General features: G+C 43.1%; 1 protein-coding gene across 2 annotated transcripts in view; it reads right to left on the bottom strand.

Annotated features, from left to right (window-relative positions):
• Positions 1–11662, bottom strand: part of SNX30 (sorting nexin family member 30) — a 127129-nt gene extending 115467 nt beyond the window's left edge. The window contains exon 1 of one of the 2 annotated variants that reach the window (XM_073591379.1): positions 11094–11662. In XM_073591379.1, the coding sequence (XP_073447480.1) occupies positions 11094–11276 (183 nt within the window). In that variant the 5' untranslated portion in view covers positions 11277–11662. The remainder of the gene's footprint in view (positions 1–11093) is intronic. The other variant, XM_073591389.1, reaches the window with a different exon arrangement.
• Positions 11663–20883: the final 9221 nt, after the last annotated feature.

A 20883-nucleotide genomic window follows, 5' to 3' on the forward strand; every position in this document is an offset into this window, starting at 1 on the left:
TTTTAGCGGTGCTTTACCGGCGCTATTAGGCCACTAGCAGGACGCACTAACGGCCAAAGGGTTAAATGCGCCTGTGTAGCGCCGCTGCCGAAGCGCTCTGTAGGTGCTTCGGCAGTGGTGGCCATTTATTTCAATGGGCAGGAGCGGTGTATACACCACTCCAAAGATGCTGCTTGCATTTTTAACGTCCTGCCAGCATACCGCCCCAATGTGAAAGCACTCAGGCTTTCACACTGAGACTGCAGAGGAGGCTTTTTTCAGGTGCTTTACAGGTGCTATTTTTAGCCCAAAAGCGCCTGAAAAATGCCCCATTGTGAAAGGAGTCTTAGTGTCCACCTGTGTTTATGGGAGAACTAGAAGGACTCCTCCTATAAGAGGAGTTTGTCTCCCATGGTTGAGATGCAGGACCTTTCATTCTATGAATAGTGTAGGACTCACTGATATTGGGGTACTTTGATGCAGTAGTGGGCTTAGCACTATATGGCCGTATGGTGTAACCAAATCCCCATACTTTTGAATATGTTCAGGAGTTTTAGATAGCCTTGCAGGATTTAAATGTCATTTTTGTATGTGTGCGCTGTAATCTATTTTGTTCTGTTTGCGGTCTTATAGCAGCATCATCTTGAATGTAAACGCACTTTAAGGTTGTGCCCCCTACGTCTCTTGTTTGTGTTTCTACTACAGAACATGACTGCGCTTATTTATTAGGATTTACAATTCCCCTGTATATTCTTTCATCTGTACAAAACCCGAAAACAAAAAATATATATGATATTCGAGTTTACCAATCCTTAAGCCCTGGTTCACACCAGTGCGACTTGTCATGCGACTTGAGAGTTCAAAGTTGCATGACAAGTTGCACCCCACTAGCGGCAATGGAACTGTTCAAAACAGTGCGACTTAAGTCGCAGCAACTCTGAAAAAGTTTCCTGCACTATTTTTGTTCGACTTCATTGCGACTTACATCGAGTGTCAAACAGCACTGAATAGTCGGCTTTGAAGTCGCTTGAAGTAGCGAGACTTCAAAGCCACACTGTTGTGAAGTGGCTGCATTCATTTTCCTTTTTAGGCTTTTCCTCTTTATTTTCACTTCGGCAACAGTACCACCCTTCCTTAGGGTGTCTCCTCTAACTATGGAGGAGCAAAGGAGACACCCTGACCCTGGGTTCACACTAGTGCGATGCGGGGAATCGCACTGGTTCCTGCATCGCTCCTCTCCCGCAGGCAGTTCACACTGCCTTGGTCGAACCACTGCGGATGTCATTAACAAAGTTATAGACACCCCCAGTTTAGTTCACAAATCGCAGTGCAAATTGTGAACTTGCACAGGAATCACCCATGCGATCTGATTCTAGTGCGGGGAAAAACAAGTCCCTGCACTATTTTCTGTGCGAATCCAATGCAAGTTCAACCATACAACTGTATGGCTGAACTCGCATTGCTCAGAGATCGCATGTGATCGGCACCTGCAGTGCAGGTGCGAATCACATGTGACCTCTGAGATCGCAGCAGTGTGAACCCGGGCTTAGACAGCAGCACTCTCTGGAGAGGGCAGTGTAACGCTCACCACACAAGCTACAACCTGATCAGTTTATTGTACAAAAAGTGTATGGTCCGATTGTAACGTGTATTTAGATGGAATAATAGATTGAGACCTGTAAGGCTCCATTCATACCTATGCAGGTGCAATGGAGCAAGCATGCGTTTTTGCATGAATCTGCACATCGCATTTAGGCAGCCCTTAAATTTCAATGGGCTACCCTACGCACTAGAAACACGCAAAAGAAGTGCCTGACCCTTTTTAAAAATCATGCCACACTAAAAACATGGTAATTTATCACAATGTATTTTGGCACACGAGATGCAGGGAATGCCATTAGGAATTAATGGCACTGCCACATGTCTACAAAAGGGATGCACGTTTTTCTATATTGCAGGAAAGCCTGCGATTTTGCACGTTACCCCCATCCAAGTGTGAACGTAGCCTAAGGGACCAAAAATGAAAGCTGAACTTATAAAGCAGTTCCAGCACACATTTGATTTCCTTTTGGGATAAAGGTAGTACATAAATGAAAAAAGCTGATCATTTTAAGCACCCCTGTCAGTGGTAAATGGTTTGCTCAACCCTGTAACTGACCCTTTGTCGGGACAGCTTGGTGTGTTAAAGAAAGTTGAAAAATAGACTTACTGGCTAGATCACCAGAATAAAAGGGAAAAGGCCTAAAAAAGAAAACCAATGGAGCCATCATATCTAAGAATTGCTAAGCTGTGATGTAATACATTTTTTTTAGGTTTAGATATGCTTTAAATGTCTAAACCTAATTTTTCAGGAACATTTAGCAGCTCACTAACATTTTACATGGCACAGGCACTCATCCAACAGAAATTCCCGATTTCCTCCCCCAATTTTTAAATATACCAATTAAAGTGGTTCTAAAGTCTAAACATATTTCACCTTAATGCATTCCCTGCATTAAGGCTGGATTCACACCTATGCAGTTTTAGTGCTTTTTGCATTTTGCAGATTTGCACTACAGATCGTGTTCCATAGGAAACCATGTTAAATGGACTGTAGTGCAAATCTGCAAAATGCAAAAAGCACTAAAAATGCATAGGTGTGAATCCAGCCTCAGGTAAAATACTTCCCACTCTTTGCCCCCGCTTCTTCTCCATCCCTAAGGCTTCATGGACACGAGATGCCGATGCAAACTCTGCTGAACACGTTTTTAAAAGCTGAAACCGGAGTTTAGAAACGCCCGTTTTGCCGCATTTGCATGCCGCGTTTAGCCGCTTTTGCGTCTAGAAGCGTCTGCAGAACAGAGAATGACATTTTGCAACCCAACTTTGGGGCCCCGTATCTCAGGGCCACTTGGTGCTAGGAACCCCAAATTTGGTGTGCTAACACAGGGGAACAAACACTACAACATATCCTAGCACTAAGTGGCCCCGAGATACGGGGCCCCAAAGTCGGTTCCCAAAATGTCATTCTCTGCTGCAGTTTACCATCATATTTCTGTGTTTTCTGGTCCAAAAAATAGGGTTCCTTTAAAAACACTTATAAACGCGGCTAAACGTGGTCCCGGCGTTTAGCCGCGTTTGGCGTCTGAAACGTGGAAAACTTTTGCATCTGAACCCATTTTTTTTGCTTCTGGAAAAATGAGGTTAAACACAGCTGCCTAAAAACGCCAAAAAACAAGACTGTGTACATGGACACATAGGATAACATTGAATGAGTTCAGGGGCTGTTGAAAAAAAGTGTCCAACTGCCTCTGAACGTACGTTTAACTGCGTCTTGTGTGCATGAGGCCTAACACTTACCTGACTCCTTTTTATCACTCCAGCGCTGTTTCCGGGTGTAGCACCACTCTCCTCTTTTCTTGGTGAGGGCATCTTATGGCTCCTGCTTCCAACAGTCAAACCACTGTAAGGAGGGAGCGGTGGCATGGCTAATAGGTACTGTGTGTGTCTATGGATGCACACAGCCCAGCTCTAAAGCTCACACACAGGGGTGCCTCCTTAGCACTCAGGACCCTGGAATAGAGAGTAGCTGACAGCACCAGCAGGGGACTACCAAAAGAGGGAGGTAACGGACCTTTCTGTGCAATATCATTGCACAGAGCAGGTACGTATGGATCTTTAGCTCTATACTTGTATAGAGTGAAATAAATAAACAAATAAATGATAATGTACCATTTATTATACATGTCTTTTCACATGGGTTGTCTGATCAGGTCTACATTTCAGTTTTTCAGGCGGACCTGATCGGACCAGCCAATCACCCCTATGGAGCGGCAGATGTCAGCGGTGACATGTCCACTAACACCCGCTGCCACCTGATCCGATCCTGTCCGCAAAATCCAGGCAAGCGGTGGTCCTATTTTCCATCTGTCTGGGGGATCGGATGAAAATGGACAGGCAGATCCGTTTTCCCCAAAGAGGAGAGTGGGACTCTGTACGTCTACGCTCTGCACAGTAAGCGGAGATGGACCTGTCATCTGCCTGCTCAGTCGGGATCAGCGGAGTGAGTCTGCCAAAACGGAGGGGCCTGTGTGAAAGGGGCCTTACAAAGCAGTCCTAGACATCCATTCAAGTGACTCTGCCTAGGCTGTGACAAAGTAATCACTCTGCTGCAGGCAGGAGGAAGTATTTCCCCAGTCTCCTCTCCATCAGTGATGAGACTGCAATACTGTGGGCTCATTCACACTTTGTGCGGTGACTGGTATTTTTCCACATTGAATAAACATCAGTCACCACAAGGGCACATAGAAAACAATTGCTGTCACCACAATGCTGGTGTGGTGCAGTGTGTACAAATGTAGGCATGTCTTTCTCCATAGCGCAGTGGATGGCACCAAATATCACCACACTGTAGAGCAACGCACCATGTTGCTGTGCGGAGATATGAATGAAGTGTCACTGACACTTTCAACACAAAAAAGAAGGAAGAGAGAAGGAAGAAAGAGAGAAGGAAGAAAGAGAGAAGGAAGAAAGAGAGAAGGAAGAAAGAGAGAAGGAAGAAAGAGAGAAGGAAGAAAGAGAGAAGGAAGAAAGAGAGAAGGAAGAAAGAAGGAAGGAAGAAAGAAGGAAGGAAGAAAGAAGGAAGAAAGAAAGAAGGAAGAAAGAAGGAAGAAAGAAGGAAGAAAGAAAGAAGGAAGAAAGAAGGAAGAAAGAAAGAAAGAAGGAAGAAAGAAGGAAGAAAGAAAGAAAGAAGGAAGAAAGAAGGAAGAAAGAAAGAAGAAAGAAGGAAGGAAGAAAGAAAGAAGGAAGAAAGAAGGAAGGAAGAAAGAAGGAAGAAAGAAAGAAGATCGATAAAAGTTTTCGAACTTGTTCATTTTGACAAAAGTTGATCTAACCAGTTCAGCTCTCACACCTGTCACCTAAAGACTATATAGGACAGAAGTTATTGAGAAACCGAGAGTCAACTGAGCCGGTACTTGAAGCACGCAACAATTTGCATGTAGTTTCTAAAACAGAAGGTTGGGAACTAGAGAGGGTGGCAACGTTTCAAATGGTATGTCAAACAGTCACAATCATATATCTCACTGTCTGTATTTCCTAATCTCTTGGCATAACAACCATGACACATTCAGTAGCTTCTACATCCAACACACCCTCTGTTTATTATTAAAGTTGAACTCCATGGAAAGAAAGGCCTCATTCATATGGGCGCTGGCACCTTTAAGCCCCATACACATGATGAGATTATCGGACAAATGATCGGCTGTTTTTTTTTTTTGCATGCTAGTCTCACTTAAAAAATGAAAAGGTTACTAAAGTTACAAAAATTCTCATACGGCAGTAAAAAAAAAAAACCACAGGGAGGTGATGTAACGTACTGTACTGATTAAACGAAAAACGTACGATCTGGTTTCGCACAAGAAATAATTATCGTGCTTGTCCCATCGGATAATTTTGCTCGACTTGTCCTGATTGGCTCTCGAAAGCTGTGTACTAACGATCAGATTATCGTACAATCACTTCAAAAGTTGGTATTTTTGTATATGTTTTTCTGATCGTAGAGCTGCACAATTAATCGTTAAATCAAGATCCCGATTCTCTCCCCCTCGTGATTTTAAAGCATTTTACTGATTCTATGCAGAGTTCTCTGCTCAAGCCGACAGCTGGCAAAATAAAACAAAAAACAAACAGGCAGTCTGCCAAGTTTCACAACATTCCTCAGCCGCTGAGCTAACTATAAACATTGTAATGTTTTGTTCTTTAGATCAAAGGAATGAACTTCGGTCTGTAAATGAGGGAAGTTTAACCACTTAAAGCGGAGGTCCACCAAATTTTTTTTTTTTTTTTTTTTAAGTCAGCAGCTACAAATACTGCAGCTGCTGACTTTTAAAATAAGGGCACTTACCTGTCCAGGGTGAAAAAAATACCCCCAAATAAGGTTGTGGGACTTTAACGGTAACAATAATAAAATTGTTTTTACATTACGCTGTTGCCGTTAAAGTCCCACAACCTTATTTGGGAGTATTTTTTTCACCTATCAATCTAGGGATGTTGGCAACATACGTGATCTAGCTGGATGGTAACCTTTTTCTATTAGTGCTTACCTGTCCAGGGCGCCCACTATGTCGGCACCCGAAGCCAATCTCTCCCTCGGCTCTCGGGTGCTGCCGCCACCATCTTCGGTAAGGGAATCAGGAAGTGAAGCCTTGCGGCTTTACTTCTTGGCTCCCTATTGTGCATGCTCGAGTCACACTGCGCAATCCAAATGGTCACTGCTATCTCTGGGACCCGTGTGTGTCCCAGCAGACAGTGTGGGAAGAGGCGTAGACTCCCGCGGGAGTCTATGCCCGGAAGTGGGTGCAAATACCTGGCTAAGACAGGTATCTGCACCCCCCTACCCCCTGTAAATTACTTGGAACCCCCAAACATTATATATTGTTAGCAGAGACCCTAGAGAATAAAACGGTGGTTGTTGCAATATCTGTATTGTCACTCTGTATTTGCGCAGCGGTCTTTCAAATGCAAATTTTGTCACATGTCTGGGGCAGTTCAGGCCCACTGAACCTGAAGTGCCCCAGGACCCAAAGTCTAAATCCATTAAGGCTGCATTCACACTTGAGTGTATTTTTTTCAGGCAGAAAGTCCCGTGTTTTTACTACCATTTTGCACAGGTCAAAAGGTCACCAATGTAAAAAGCAGAAAAAAGTCTGTAATCAGCCTAAAAAGAAGCTCATGTATTTTAGGCTTCAGGCATTTTGCTTTAGGTGACAAAACGCTCAGATGTGAACAGTGGCCATTGAAATGAATGGGATTTTGCTTGTTGGGCATTTTTTTCTGGCGTTTTACAAGCTAAAAAAAATGCTCAGGTGTGAATGCAGCCTAAGAAACCATTTTGACTGGCTTCAAAAGGTTCCTGCACTTTGCATATCCTCATGGCTTTACTGCATAAGCTCAAAAGGAAGGTTATATGCACATTTCTAATAGGTTTCCAGCTGCCTTACTACTAACTGGTCATACACTGAGCGAATTTTGGTCAGTTACTAATAAATTCATGGAAATTCAATCAGTGGGTGATGTTGTCAAAAGAGCTGGGTGAAAATTGTCAGACAAACTGTGACTATATCAAAATATATGCAGGTACTGTTAGGGTATTCTGACAGCTGCTGGCACTGGCTTTCAGGCTACAATAGCCACAGCAGGAGATTAGTCCATCTGTGCTGTTTAGTGTAGATCAGGGGTCTCAAAGTGGCGGCCCTCCAGCTGTTGTGAAACTACAAGTCCCATCATGCCTCTGCCTGTGGTAGTCATGCTTGTAACCGCCAGCCTTGCTGACTTGTCGTTTCGCAACAGCTGGCGGACCACCACTTGGAGACCCCTGGTATAGATGGAAGAATCTCTTAAATTTCTTCCTGAATAAAAAAAAAAAAATAATAATCTATGAGTGTGTGGACAGCTTAAAGTAGTGTTTCTCAACTCCAGTCCTCGAGGCGCCCCAACAGGTCATGTTTTTAGGATTTTCCTCAGATGAAACGGCTGTGGTAATTACTAAGGCAGTGAAACCGATCAAATCACCTGTGCAAAATAATGGAAAGCGTAAAAACATGACCTGTTGGGGCACCTTGAGGACTGCAGTTGAGAGACACTGGCTTAGAGCCCATTCACACAGGGGCAACACGACTTCCAGCGCGACTTTGGGAGGCAACTTGGACACGACTTGAGTATGAATCACAGCACGACTTGGGGCAACTTACAACACAACTTGAAGTCGCCTCCAGGACAGGGAACTTTACAAGTGGCCAATCAGAGCTTATCAGCTGTGTGTGAGAAGGAGGGGGCTGGCTGTTTAGTGGAGGAAATTACTTTCTGTTTCTTTTCTGCTTCCTGTAAAGTTGCCTCAGTATGAACAGTGATCAGACTTGGAGGCAACTTCCATTGAAATCAATGGGTACAAGTTGCCTTCAAGTCGGATTGAAGTAGTACAGGAACCTTTTCTGAAGTCGGAGCGACTGCAGTAGTGTGCATTAAGACAGATCCATTCATTTACATTGATTTTTTCGTGTAGCGCGACTTAAGGCAACTAGGGGCGACTTGGGGCGTCTTGAAGTCGGATCCAAAGTTGCCCCTGTGTGAACGGGCTCTTAAAGGATAAGTTCACCTGTGGGAACATGTTCCACCTGTTTTTAGGGTGGAACATGAAACATGTTTCTGCTCCTAAGGCCAATCGGCGATCCGCTTAGGGTTGCCACCTTATCCCTTTAAACCCGAACACATATTAATTACACAGTTTCTGTGGCTGATTAAGATGGTCATTATACACACTTGGTGCCTTATCTGCATTAAATTAGCTTTAGAACCTGTATAATTCATATGTGTTCAGGTTTAAAGGGATGAGGTGGCAACCCTAGATCCGCTGCCTCTGTGTGACAGCAGTACAGGGAGAGGGTTCATATACCAGATGTCATTTTTTGAAAAAAGAGCCCACACAACCACGTCATTCATTCGCAGAGTTCCGTGAAATTAATCAACTACAAGTACCAACATCCTCTGCGGATGAACTACCAGAGTGCTGTTGAGCGCTGTGGTAGTTCATTGATTCTTCCATCCAATGTGAAAATTAGCTTACACCGACAGTCTGCAGGAGTCCTGCATGGTACCAGTGATCTGATTTGCTGAAGGCTGGTGCAATGCTTTCCAGGCTGCTAAAAAAAAATAATAATAAATAAATAAATAAAATAGTAAATTCACCATTTTTTTTTTTTATTGTAAAAAACCGTGCTTTTATTATTTTTTTCTTAAAGGTGAACTTATCCTTTAAAACGTGCAGATTATTGGTTCATACTAGTGATGCAGATGACTGGTGGACTCAGTGATGGAACTTGCAGATTATTGGTTCATACTAGTGATGCAGATGACTGGGTCGGGTGGGTTCAGACTAAGATCCAAACATGCTCAAGTACATCACTAGCCACCAAAAGGGGATTGTACAATCTGATTGTATAGTGTATGGCCAGGTTAATGGTGGCAACACTTCAATAAAATTATCAATTTATTTTTTGAACAATCTCTTCAGATTGGAATAAAAAAAAAAAAAAAAAAATCTATAGTCAACATCTCATTCAAACAACATGCCACACATGGGGGAAATGGATCTCGATTGATGATAGTTATTATTAAAAGTTATTTATAAAATCTGTTTTCACCATTCAATCCCATAATCCGATCGATCAAAAGATGATTGTATTCATGAACAGCTGCTGATGTAAAACTATTTTATCCTGGCCAATTGACTCAGGGAAAAACATCCAAGCTCCAGACCAGATCCTACTTTCATCTCCAGAACCAGGTTCCAAAAAAATAAACCTGATCGTCTTTGCTTATCACCACATGAAGATACATTGATAAGAACCTCACTCCAGCCTGTATTCTTCTAATTCAGTTGTCTTCCACAACAGGTCACAGTCATACTGTTTCCACCCTAAGGCTGGATTCACACCTGTGCATTTTTAGTGCTTTTTGCAGATTTGCACTACAGAACGTGTTCCATAGGAAACCATGTAAAATGGACTGTAGTGCAAATCTGCAAAATGCAAAAAGCACTAAAACTGCATAGGTGTGAATCCAGCCTCATAAACCACCTCCACCCTAATATGTTTCACCACATAGTAGCTTGATCACCTTATGTATGATGCCAACGTATCTTCACGATCAGAAAAAAAAAAAAAAGTATGGCTTTTTAATAGTTTGTGGATTACACTGATTTGATTAAATTATGCATTGATCGAATAATAAAAAAAAAAAAAAAAAAAAAAAAAAAAAATCAAGGTGTGTTAGGCCCCATGCACACTTGATGTTTTTTCTGCTGCTCCTAGGGGCGTCTGGAGTTTTTTTTTTTTTTTTTTTCCCCTGCCTCTAAACCAAACTGGTGGCCCTCCAGCTGTTGTGAAACTACAAGTCCCATGAGGCATTGCAAGGCTGACAGTTACAAGCATGACTCCCCCAGGCAGAGGCATGATGGGACTTGTAGTTTTGCAACAGCTGGAGGGCTGCCAGTTTGAGACCCCCTAAACTAAATCAGGGATATGCAATTAGCGGACCTCCAGCTGTTGCAGAACTACAAGTCCCATGAGGCATAGCAAGACTCTGACAGCCACAAGCATGACACCCAGAGGCATGATGGGACTTGGTGGACCTCCAGCTGTTGCAAAACTACAAGTCCCATCATGCCTCTGCCTCTGGGTGTCATGCTTGTGGCTGTCAGAGTCTTGCTATGCCTCGTGGGACTTGTAGTTTTGCAACAGCTGGAGGTCCACCAATTGCATATCCCTGCCCTAAATGCTCCTGAATGTTAGCCTATGTGTCTATGCACAGATAGGCTTTCAGAGGAGTTTAGAGGCAAACAAAAATTAAAAAAAAAAAAACTACCTTCTGCCAGCGTTTTAAGGAGTTTTGTCCAAAAAAAAAAAAAAAAATGCTTGACATGTGTAAACGCATGTTAATGCTTGGCACGTTTAGCACTTGAGTGTTGATTAATTTTAAGGGCCAGAAAAATTATCATTCTGGACAATGAAATGAATTAATGTCCAAATGCTTGACGCGGCTAAACGTGCCCTAAAAACGTGAAACCCGTTTACAATCATTTTTTTCTGCCAAACTGCTGCTGCTAAGAGGAAAGAGGAGCTAGAAAACTGTCCAGTGTACATGAGGCCTTATGCTAGGTTCCCACCTTAGCATTTTTGTGGGGGGTGGCATTCAGAATAAGTGGCAGCCCAGCACATTTTCACTGCGGATATCACTGCGATTCCAGCACAGGTGTGAATCCAGCGTTAGGGTGACCATACAAGCCGCAATCCTATCTTGTTTAAATGGACCAAAACTATGTAAGAGGAGGATATACATAATAATAATAATAATAATAATATTATATTATTATTATTAATACACATAATTGTTGGCAGATCTAAAGGCGATTGTACAATCAGATTGCATAGTGTATGGTCAGCATACTGATAGAGCTAAAAGCAACAGGACATATTCAGCTCCAGTATCTCAAACAGTAGAATAATAAATGATGGTGCCCTGTGATCACTACCCCTGCAGGTAAGTGTCGCCCCCCGCCCTATGTCTGTAGCACTTACCTTCTCTGCTATGCTGCTGGGATCAGTGTGGGGTAAGTCTGGGCTGGGGGTGTCATTGACAAGCACCCCTAGGTCCCCCGATTCCTCTTCAGTCCCCGGAGAGCAGCTGAGTGGATGTTTGATGTCATGCAGAGCCTTCTGCCCAGAGGATGGCAAGGACTTGGGAGTGCTGGAACCTGACATGGCCAAGCAGGGGCTGGGGGGGTCTGCTTAGCAACCAGATGCCGCTGTCATAGAGATGATGTGTACTGGAAGGAAGGGGGGATCGCCTCCTAATCACACTATGTACTCACACTCATCGTGCCTTCTCCTTCACACCCCCGATCCTCCCAGGATGCTGATCTCCGAGGAGATGTAATCAGGGGTGAGGGGGGGGGGGGGGGGTCACGCCTGTCAACTCTATAGGCAAACCTTGCAGGGTGCGATCCACCACAAATAACAGCTGTGCCACTTCAGGCTTTCCCGAGACTCCTCCTTTTTCGCTTTCTCTTTTTTTCCTCCATCCCGACCGTACCCCCCTCCCCCTGTGGGTGACTTCACAGGAAGTGCAACCCAGTCATGACCACCGGAAGTACTTGTGATCCACTCTGATACAGGAAGAGCTCCCAGGAGGCACAGCCAGGGCCATCCACACATCACACATGACAGGCCATTCCAAGTGTTGTTTATTCTTATATCTCTACTTGTCATTATAATACCTAATGATCCTGATATCATTCACAAACATCCTGTTATTTATTCTGTCATTCAAATGGACGTCAAAAATGTGTACAGCTTGGGCTTCACACACATGGAGCGTCTGTGGTGTACACATGGTCAGATAGTCCAACCACTTATTATTTCTTTTTTGTTGGATGATACCAATATCGAATTCAACTGTGCTAAATGCGTTCTACTAAACTTACAATTTTTTTCATATGATTCAGGGCCAGTTTAACCGTAGAAACACAGTCCAGATGTGTTCCGGATGTTTTTCTGCATGCGCGTTTTTGATGCAGTTCAGTGCATTTTTCCGCACACCACATGCAGTCCAGTGCGTTTTTTTTTTTCCTGCATCAAAAATGTATAGAAAGTAGTTTATATGGTTTTAATGGAATAGTTCCCACCAGTGCTTGCAGTTCCAGAAGAAAAAGTAGAACATGCTGCATTTTTCCTGCACTGGACTGTACTGAAACACTGTAAAAAGGATCAAAAATGCACTGGAACACACATGTCCTTATGGCCAGTTCACACCATAAAAACGCTGTCCGGATGCGTTCCAAATGCTTTTCTGCATGCGTGTTTTTGATGCAGTCCAGTGCGTTTTTGATGTGTCTTTTGATGCAGTCCAGTGCTTTTTCCCCCCTCTTTTTTCTTAGGGCCAGTTCACACCATAGAAATGCAGTCCGGATGCGTTCCAGGTGCTTTTCTGCATGCACGTTTTTGATGCGTTCCAGGGCGTTTTTGATGCAGTCCAGTGCTTCCCCCCCCCCCTCTTTTTTCTTAACCTTAAATAAGGACAAGTGTGTTGCATTGCATTTTTGGTAGGTACCGGTGCATTTTTTATGCGTTTTCCAGTGCAGAAAAAATGCAGCATGTTCTACTTTTTTACTGGAACGCACTGGAACTGCAAGCACTGATGTGAATTATGCCATTGAAAACCATATAACTTACTTTCCATGCGTTTTTGATGCAGAAAAAAAAACGCACTGGACTGCATGTGGTGTGAACTGGCCCTTAACCTTAATGTTCCAGTGCGTTTTTGCTGCTTTTTACAGCGTTCCAGTGCAGGAAAAATGCAGCATGTTCTACTTTTTTTCTTGAACTGAAACTGCAAGCACTGGTGTGAACTATGCCATTAAAAACCATATAAGGGCCAGTTCACACCACATGCAGTCCAGTGCTTTTTTTTTCTGCATCAAAAACGCATGGAAAGTAGGTTATATGGTTTTCAATGGCATAGTTCACACCAGTGCTGTCAGTTCCAGTGCTTTCCAGTTCCAGGAAAAAAAGTAGAACATGCTGCATTTTTTATGCACTGGATTGTACTGGCATGTTGTAAAACGCATCAAAAACGCACTGGAGGGCACCTAAATGCACTGCAACACACTTGTCCTTATTAAAGTTAAGAAAAAAAGAGGGCGGGGAGCACTGGACTGCATCAAAAACACACTGGAACGCATCAAAAACATGCATGCAGAAAAGCACCTGGAACGCATCCGGACTGCGTTTCTATGGTGTGAACTGGCCCTAACCTACTCTCCATGCGTTTTTGATGCAGAAAAGAAATGCACTGGACTGCATATGGCATGAACTGGCCCTTAAGGTTAGGAAAAAAGAGGGGGGGAAAATGCCTCAGTCTGCATAAAAAAAGCACGGGAACGCATTAAAAACGTGCATGCAGAAAAGCATCTGAAACGCATCCAGACTGTGTTTCTATGGTGTGAACTGGCCCTAAATAAGAACATGTGTGTTCCAGTGAGTTTTGTGTGTGTTTGGGTGCGTTCCAGTGTGTTTTATAGCCTTCCAGTGCAGGAAAAAATGCAGCATGTTCTACTTTTTTTTTCTGGAACTGCAAGCACTGGTGTGAACTATGCCATTGAAAACCATATAACCTACTTTCCATGCGTTTTTGATGCAGAAAAAAAATGCACTGGACTGCATGTGGTGTGAAATGGCCCTTATATGGTTTTTAATGGCATAGTTCACACCAGTGCTTGCAGTTCCAGTTCAAGAAAAAAAAAAAGTAGAACATGCTGCATTTTTCCTGCACTGGAATGCTGCAAAAATGCACTGGAATGCACCGGAACGCACCAAAAACGCACTGGAACACACGTCTTTAAGGTTAAGAAAAAAGAGGGGGGAAAATGCACTGGACTGCATCAAAGACATATCAGATGCCTTCCAGTGCGTTTTTGCTGTTTCTTTACAGCATTCCAGTGCAGGAAAACTGGTGTGAACGATGCCATTAAAAACCATATTAACCTACTTTCCACGCATTTTTGATGCAGTCCAGTGCATTTTTTCCCTCCCTCTTTTTTCCTTAACCTTAATAAGGACATATGTGTCCCAGTGCGTTTTTAGTGCGTTTAGATGCTTTCCAGTGCATTTTTTGATGCTTTTTACAGCATTCCAGTGCAGGAAAAATGCAGCATGTTCTACTTTTTTTTCTGGAACTGACCGCACTGGTGTGAACTATGCCATTAAAAACCATATAACCTACTTTCCACATGTTTTTGATCCGTTCCTTGTGTGTTTTTGATGCAGTCCAGTGCATTTTTTTCCCCCTCTTTTTTCTTAACCTTAAATAAGGACATGTGTGTCCTAGTGCATTTTTGGTGCGTTTAGATGCGTTCCAGTGTGTTTTGATGCTTTTTACAGCGTTCCAGTGCAGGAAAAATGCAGCGTTTTACTTTTTTTTTTTTTTTTTCTGGAACTGCAAGCACTGGTGTGAAGTATGCCATTAAAAACCATATAACCCACCTTCCATGCGTTTTTGATGCAGAAAAAAAAACGCACTGGACTGCATGTGATTTGAACTGGCCTTCAGGAAAAACTTCTTTTTTTGCATAGCTACGTATCAGAAGGGATGTCATATGTACATGAGACCCCTGTGTCTGTCACACCTTTTGGCTATTTCCGTTCGTATTGTAGAGGCATATTCATGTATTGCTCGCCGCACATTTACCCGTTTTATTTATTTTTATTAAAGTACGCTCACAACATTATAAAATAATATCAAACTTTCATGAAACATGCTGATAAATGCATAACTACAATAATATTATCTGTCAGTTTATTGGTGGAAAACATTGTAATAGGCCTGCAAACAATTTTCTGGCCGTATGTTGGAGCATTTTCGCGGTACGAACATGGTTTACGTTCTCCCATCTCCTTCTTATTTTCGTTTTTATTTTCATGTTTCCGATAATGCACAGTGTTTGTCTATAGATTTTTAGCGGACGAATATTGTACTGATTAAACGATAGTCATTCGCTAGGCTGTCATCTGAGAAAAGATTTTGTGTTTGTCCCTTCGGATATTGTTGGATGAACTGTCACGATTGGCTGTCGAAAGCTGTGTACTAACGATCAGATTATCGTACGATCAATCCAAAATCTATTTTTATCATCCAATTATCTGATCATGTGTACGCCACAAGCCTCTCTGAGCTCCAGAACTCCTGGCAGAAAATCGCTACTTAAAGTGGAGTTCCACTCAAAAGTGGAAGTTCCTCTTTAAGGACTCCTCACCCCCTTACATGCCACATTTGGCATGTAATTTGTTTGGCGGGGTACTGAGTTTTGTCTGGTACCCAGCTCCCACTTCCGCTCTCGCCACCTAGGGGACTCAACCAGAAGGTCTCCTCTGCCCCTCCCTCCCTGCAATCTTCTGGGACACGTCACAGGTCCCAGAAGATTGCCCGGCAATTCAGGATGCACAGCGCGACTCACGCATGCACAGTGCCCACCCACCCTGCAAGCTGTCACAGCTGGGTGCCCACACTTACAATGCAGGCGCCGCGGAGAGGCAGGGGGAGATAACCGAGGCTTCGGGCGGCCACATCGCTGGACCATGGGACAGGTGAGTGTCTGTTTATTAAAAGTCGGCAGCTACACCTTTTTTCAGCTGCTGACTTTTAATAGACAGAAACGGCTGGAACTCCGCTTTAATCACTCCAATACCAAACAAATAAAAATAAACAAAAAAAAGACTGAAAAATGTGTTTTTCTTTATTTCTGTTAGATTATTTATTTGCAAAATTTTATTTCTTCATAAATGTAGCCCAAACTGTATTCTACATGCCTTTGGTGAAAATAACCCTAATCAGTGTATATTGTAATATTTAGTCTGTAGGAGAATTTTAAGAGTCCACAAACTATGGTGTATATATATATATATATATATATATATATATATATATATATATATATATATATATATATATATATATATATATATGAAAATCCATCAATCCTGATGTATTGACGGCCCAAAAATGTCAGGACAGGACAGTACACCTGACCACTTTTTGGAAAGTAGACAGTCCAAGGTACTGTATTTAGTAAGAGGCATGGCTGGTTTTTTGAAGTTGGATTTTTTTGGGAAAATAAAGAAATTGATTACTGATTGTTCCTGTGTCCATTCATATCTGAAGCATAGTAAACTGTTTATTATGCTTCAGTTTGTGAATGAACAGGAAGCTGTTCAGCGCAGAGCAGGGAGTTTCTATCCTCAGTCCCTTTCTCTGTCTCAAAAGTGAGACATCGGGGAATATTTATATTATATTTAGTTTCCTGATATTTCACCAAAGCCTCCCAACAGGGCTTCTAAAAAATTGTAATAAAATAATAAAAATAAAACACTACTGATACCGTCCACTGCTCTATGGACACAGTTCATTGCTCTTTTGACACCATTCACTGCCCTACTGACACTGTCTGTGTTTTAATACATTTAAGCCCTGGTTCACACTGGAGCATTTTGACATGCGATTTGACATGTCAAATCGGCGGCAATTGCCGCCAATGGCACTGTCCGCCGCATCTGCTGCGCTGCACCGATTTCAAAAAGTAGTTTCTGTACTACTTTTTGCAATTTCAGGCTGCGATTTACATTGACATCTGTGCAGAAACCTGCACAGATGTCTCTGAAATTGCGTCCGAAATCAGGACTGACATGTGGGAGTGAATTTGTGCAGCTGAACTAGCACAGCTTCATTCCCGCAGCTCAGTGTGAACCTGGGCTTAAAGGAGAAGTCCAGCCTGAGCTCATTTGGCTGGGCTTCTCCTGTGGGTCACATGAGTGCAATTAGTTTTGCACTCCTGTGACCCGTTTTCAGCAGAGAGCAGTCTGAAGTCTGCTCTTCGCTGACATCACCAAGATCAGTCCAGGCAGCGCATCATCATGACTCTGGGAGTCTGGATCCACCAAGTGCCTGTATTGATGGCAGTCTCAGCCTCTCAGTGAGCCACTGAGACGGCCGCTCCCCGCCCCTCCACAGCCCAGTGCTCCAGCGAGCGTGGAGGAGCAGAACAGAAGAGCTGTTGATTGACAGTCAGCAGCTTTCCGCTCGGGGAGCAGTGAGAACCGAGCCATCGGTGATGTTCGATGGCTCGGTTCTGAGTGAAGAGGCGCTGGGGGACAGATGCAGCATCCACCTAGGTAAGTATGAATCTGCAAAAAACAGGATTTCCATACTTCTCCTTTAACCACTTGACCTCCTTCATGGCCAGGACATTTTTTTCTATTCAGCACTACACTACTTTAATTTGCAATTGCTCAGTCATGCAACACTATAGGCAAATTCAATTTATATAACTTTTTTCCACACATATAAAACTTTTTTTGGGTGGTACTTGATTACCACTGGGTTTCTGTGTTTTTTTTATTATATAAATGAAAAAAAAACGAAAAATTTGGGGGAAAAAAACATAATTTTCTACTTTCCTTTATAAAACATATCCAATAAAATCAAATTTCTTTATATTGGAGGAAATTGCATAGTTGAATCGCTTAGCCTTGTTTTCACGTCGGAGATATGGCTTTTTGGCCGCTATTCTTCCATGAAGGCCACTTCTGGCCAGACTTTTCCAGACAGTAGATGGGTGTACCTGGGTCCCACTGGTTTCTGCCAGTTCTATGCTGATGGCACTGCTGGACAATTTCCAGTGTCGAAGGGAAGTAAGCATGATGTGTCTATTATCTGCTGCAATAAGTTTCCTTGGCCGACCACTGCATCTGCGGCCTTCAGTTTTGCACATGAGCTTGATCAGCACATCTTGAAACCCCAGTCTGCTTTGAAATCTTTGCTTAGAAGAGACCTTGCTGATGCAGTATGGAGAGAGAAGAAAAAGCACCTCTAAAGCCTCGTACACACGATCGGATTGTTCACCAACAAAACCGTGGAATTTTGTCCGAAGGGCATTTACCCAAACTTGTCTTGCATACACATGGCCACACAAATGTTGGCCAACAATTACGAACGTAGTGACGTACTAGGCGTACTACGAGCCGATAAAAAGGAAATTCAATAATCATGTGCCACCCTTTGGGCTCCTTCTGTTAATCTCGTGTTAGTAGAAGTTTGGTGAGTGTCGATTCGCGCTTTTCGGCTCGTGCTTGTCAGTTAATTTCTGAATGTCCGTTCGTCTACTAGCCATGTGGCGTTCTCGTCGGAGAGATCATGCTATTATTGGGTTTGGAGTTATTGCTTTGACCCAAGTCCAGTCCAGGAACAGGAGGAGGAGAAGGAGTTCTTGGACCAAGAATTGGTTGCTTAATCGTGACCAAGGATGAGCTCAGGCGTGTTCGCAAGCCACACATGCAGTGCACGCCAGGAAGTCGGCACTGCACAGCACTAATCACAAGCAGTGAGACATTTCCCGATCTCTGCAGCCGCGCATCGGGACAACGTCTCACTACTTGTGATTAGCGCTGTGCAGTACGGACTTCCTGGCGGGCTCTGCACATGCGGCTTGCAAACACGCCTGAGCTCATCCTTAATCGTGATCTATTCTCTCATATGCCTTTGCTGCAGAAGCTCCAGGAGAATAATCCTGATGATTTCAGGAATTATCTCCGAATGACGAACCCCTGCTTTCACCGTCTATTGGCATTGCTTACCCCCTATATTAGTAAGCAGGACACATGCATACTGCAAGTCATTACTCCCGGGCAAAGGCTCCTCGCCACCTTGTGGTACTTGGTGATGGGGAGAAGTCTCCAGGATCTGAAGTTCACAACTGGGATCTCCCCTCAGGCTCTGGGAATCATTTATGCAGAGGCCTGTTCTGTCATTATCCAAGTCCTGCAGAAGGACTATATTCACGTAAGTTTTAGCCTTTAACATCACATTCTATGTATTTAATGTTTGCTAATGTATTGTATTAATTTCTTCATTCCATAAATACCATTATTGTAATATGCTGAGAATGTCCTCTTTGTCCTCTTGCATGCTGTAAGCATTTAATGCTCTTTTTTTTCCTTTATGCATATTTGCCTTCACTAACCTCCCCAGCATGCTATCCAGAGCCCATACACACCTAGCCTAGTCACTAGTTAACAATGTATTTTGTCAGCTTCATTTTTGTGCTTACCCTAAATACCTCCTAAAATGTGTACAAATGTTATTGTTGTCCTTAAATTCAGGCAGAGTGCAAGAGGCTATTTTTTTGGGGCACAAACTCATTTTGAATCCTCCCTCCCCCAAATGCTAAGTCAACCGATACCAATACTCTATCTGCTGACTTTGCAAAACCCATACACACTATACCTCTTTTGTGGTCATATTTCTGGATGAATTCACCAAAACATGTAGTGCAAGGGCCTGCCTGAAGCCCTTCAAATTGTACTGTTGAAAGATTTTGTCTCCTATTATCTTCATAGGTAATTTACGAATGTAAAAATGTGCTTCAATTTGGACAGTGTGTATCCATATTTTTGGATTATGACACTTCTTACCTGTCCAGTGGGCTGCCAATAGTGTAAGTAAGGAGGGGCTGGCCAAAGTATCACACATTATTTAGGCATTCAGCTCTCATGGAAGTGGAGAAGGTTATCTGTCCAAAACATCTACCCACCCCCCCACTATAACATTTTTAGAATAGTCCACCAGAGGCAGAGGGGGTGAGGAATCTGATAAGTTGACCTTATACTTTTGTCTTTAAATACTCATTTAAATAAATGTTATACTTATGTTGCAATGTTATTTGCAAAAGTAGTCTTTTTTTTCTTGTTTGACTCCACAGTTTCCTTCCAACCCATGGGAATGGCAGGCTGTTGCAGCCCAATTCCACCATCAATGGGATTTTCCCTACTGGGGTGGGGCGATTCATGGGAAGCATGTCCATATTGTCCTACCACCCAACTCGGGTTATTATTATTATAATTATAAGGGTTTTTGCAGCATAGTGATGCTAGCGGTAGTGTCTGCAAATTATGAGTTCCTGTACCTGGATGTTGGGAAGAATGGCCGCCACTTACATTTGCCACCTCCTGAGGAGAATTTTGAGGGCCTCAATTTTGTATTTGTTGCAGATGAGACCTCTGCTCTGGGGGAACATCTTATGAGGCCCTTTCCCATGAGGAACCTCACCCCAGAGCAGAGGATCTACAACTACAGGTTGTCTCGTGCCCGAAGGGTTGTGGAAAATGCATTTGGAATACTATCCAGACGGTTCAGGCTGGTTCTAACATTGACTAACCTGGCCGAATACAAACTAAACCATGTTGTATTGTGCTGCTGCATATTGCACAATTACTTACATAGGAATGCAAGCAGCTACCTTGCCTCACTTCAAAGTGAGGTTGACTTTTCAGGGTCAGGCCCAGCTGATCCTGGTGTCATGTCGGCTCTGGAAAGTGGCGGTGCTGGGTTGCCCTCCCAAACTGCCCGAGATGTCCGCCAACAATATATGGACGACTTTGTGGGTAGAGGGGTGGTGGCTTTGCAGCAAAATGTTGCTGATCCTGAATAATTTTTTTTTTTTTTTATCCAAAAACGTTTTTATTGAAAAAGGAACACATACAGTCCACAGATCCTCAGGTAAGGCATACATAATAAATGAATACATTTCCTTAAATGGTGAAGACATAACATATTACATTGTGATATTGATATAGTCCCCATCACCCTACAATATGTGCTCTATGTCAAGTTCCACCACGCTCCCCACCCACTGTCTATAGCAGCCTAACCCCTCCTCTTCAATCCGGTACCAATTCAGAATGCATAATGGATTTAGCTACTGTTAATTCTCAATAGTCTGTCCATAAATAGGTCGTCTGGGGCAAGACCAGGGGTACCCAG

This window comes from Aquarana catesbeiana, linkage group LG01, assembly GCF_042186555.1.
Source record: "Aquarana catesbeiana isolate 2022-GZ linkage group LG01, ASM4218655v1, whole genome shotgun sequence".
Taxonomy (NCBI): domain Eukaryota; kingdom Metazoa; phylum Chordata; class Amphibia; order Anura; family Ranidae; genus Aquarana; species Aquarana catesbeiana.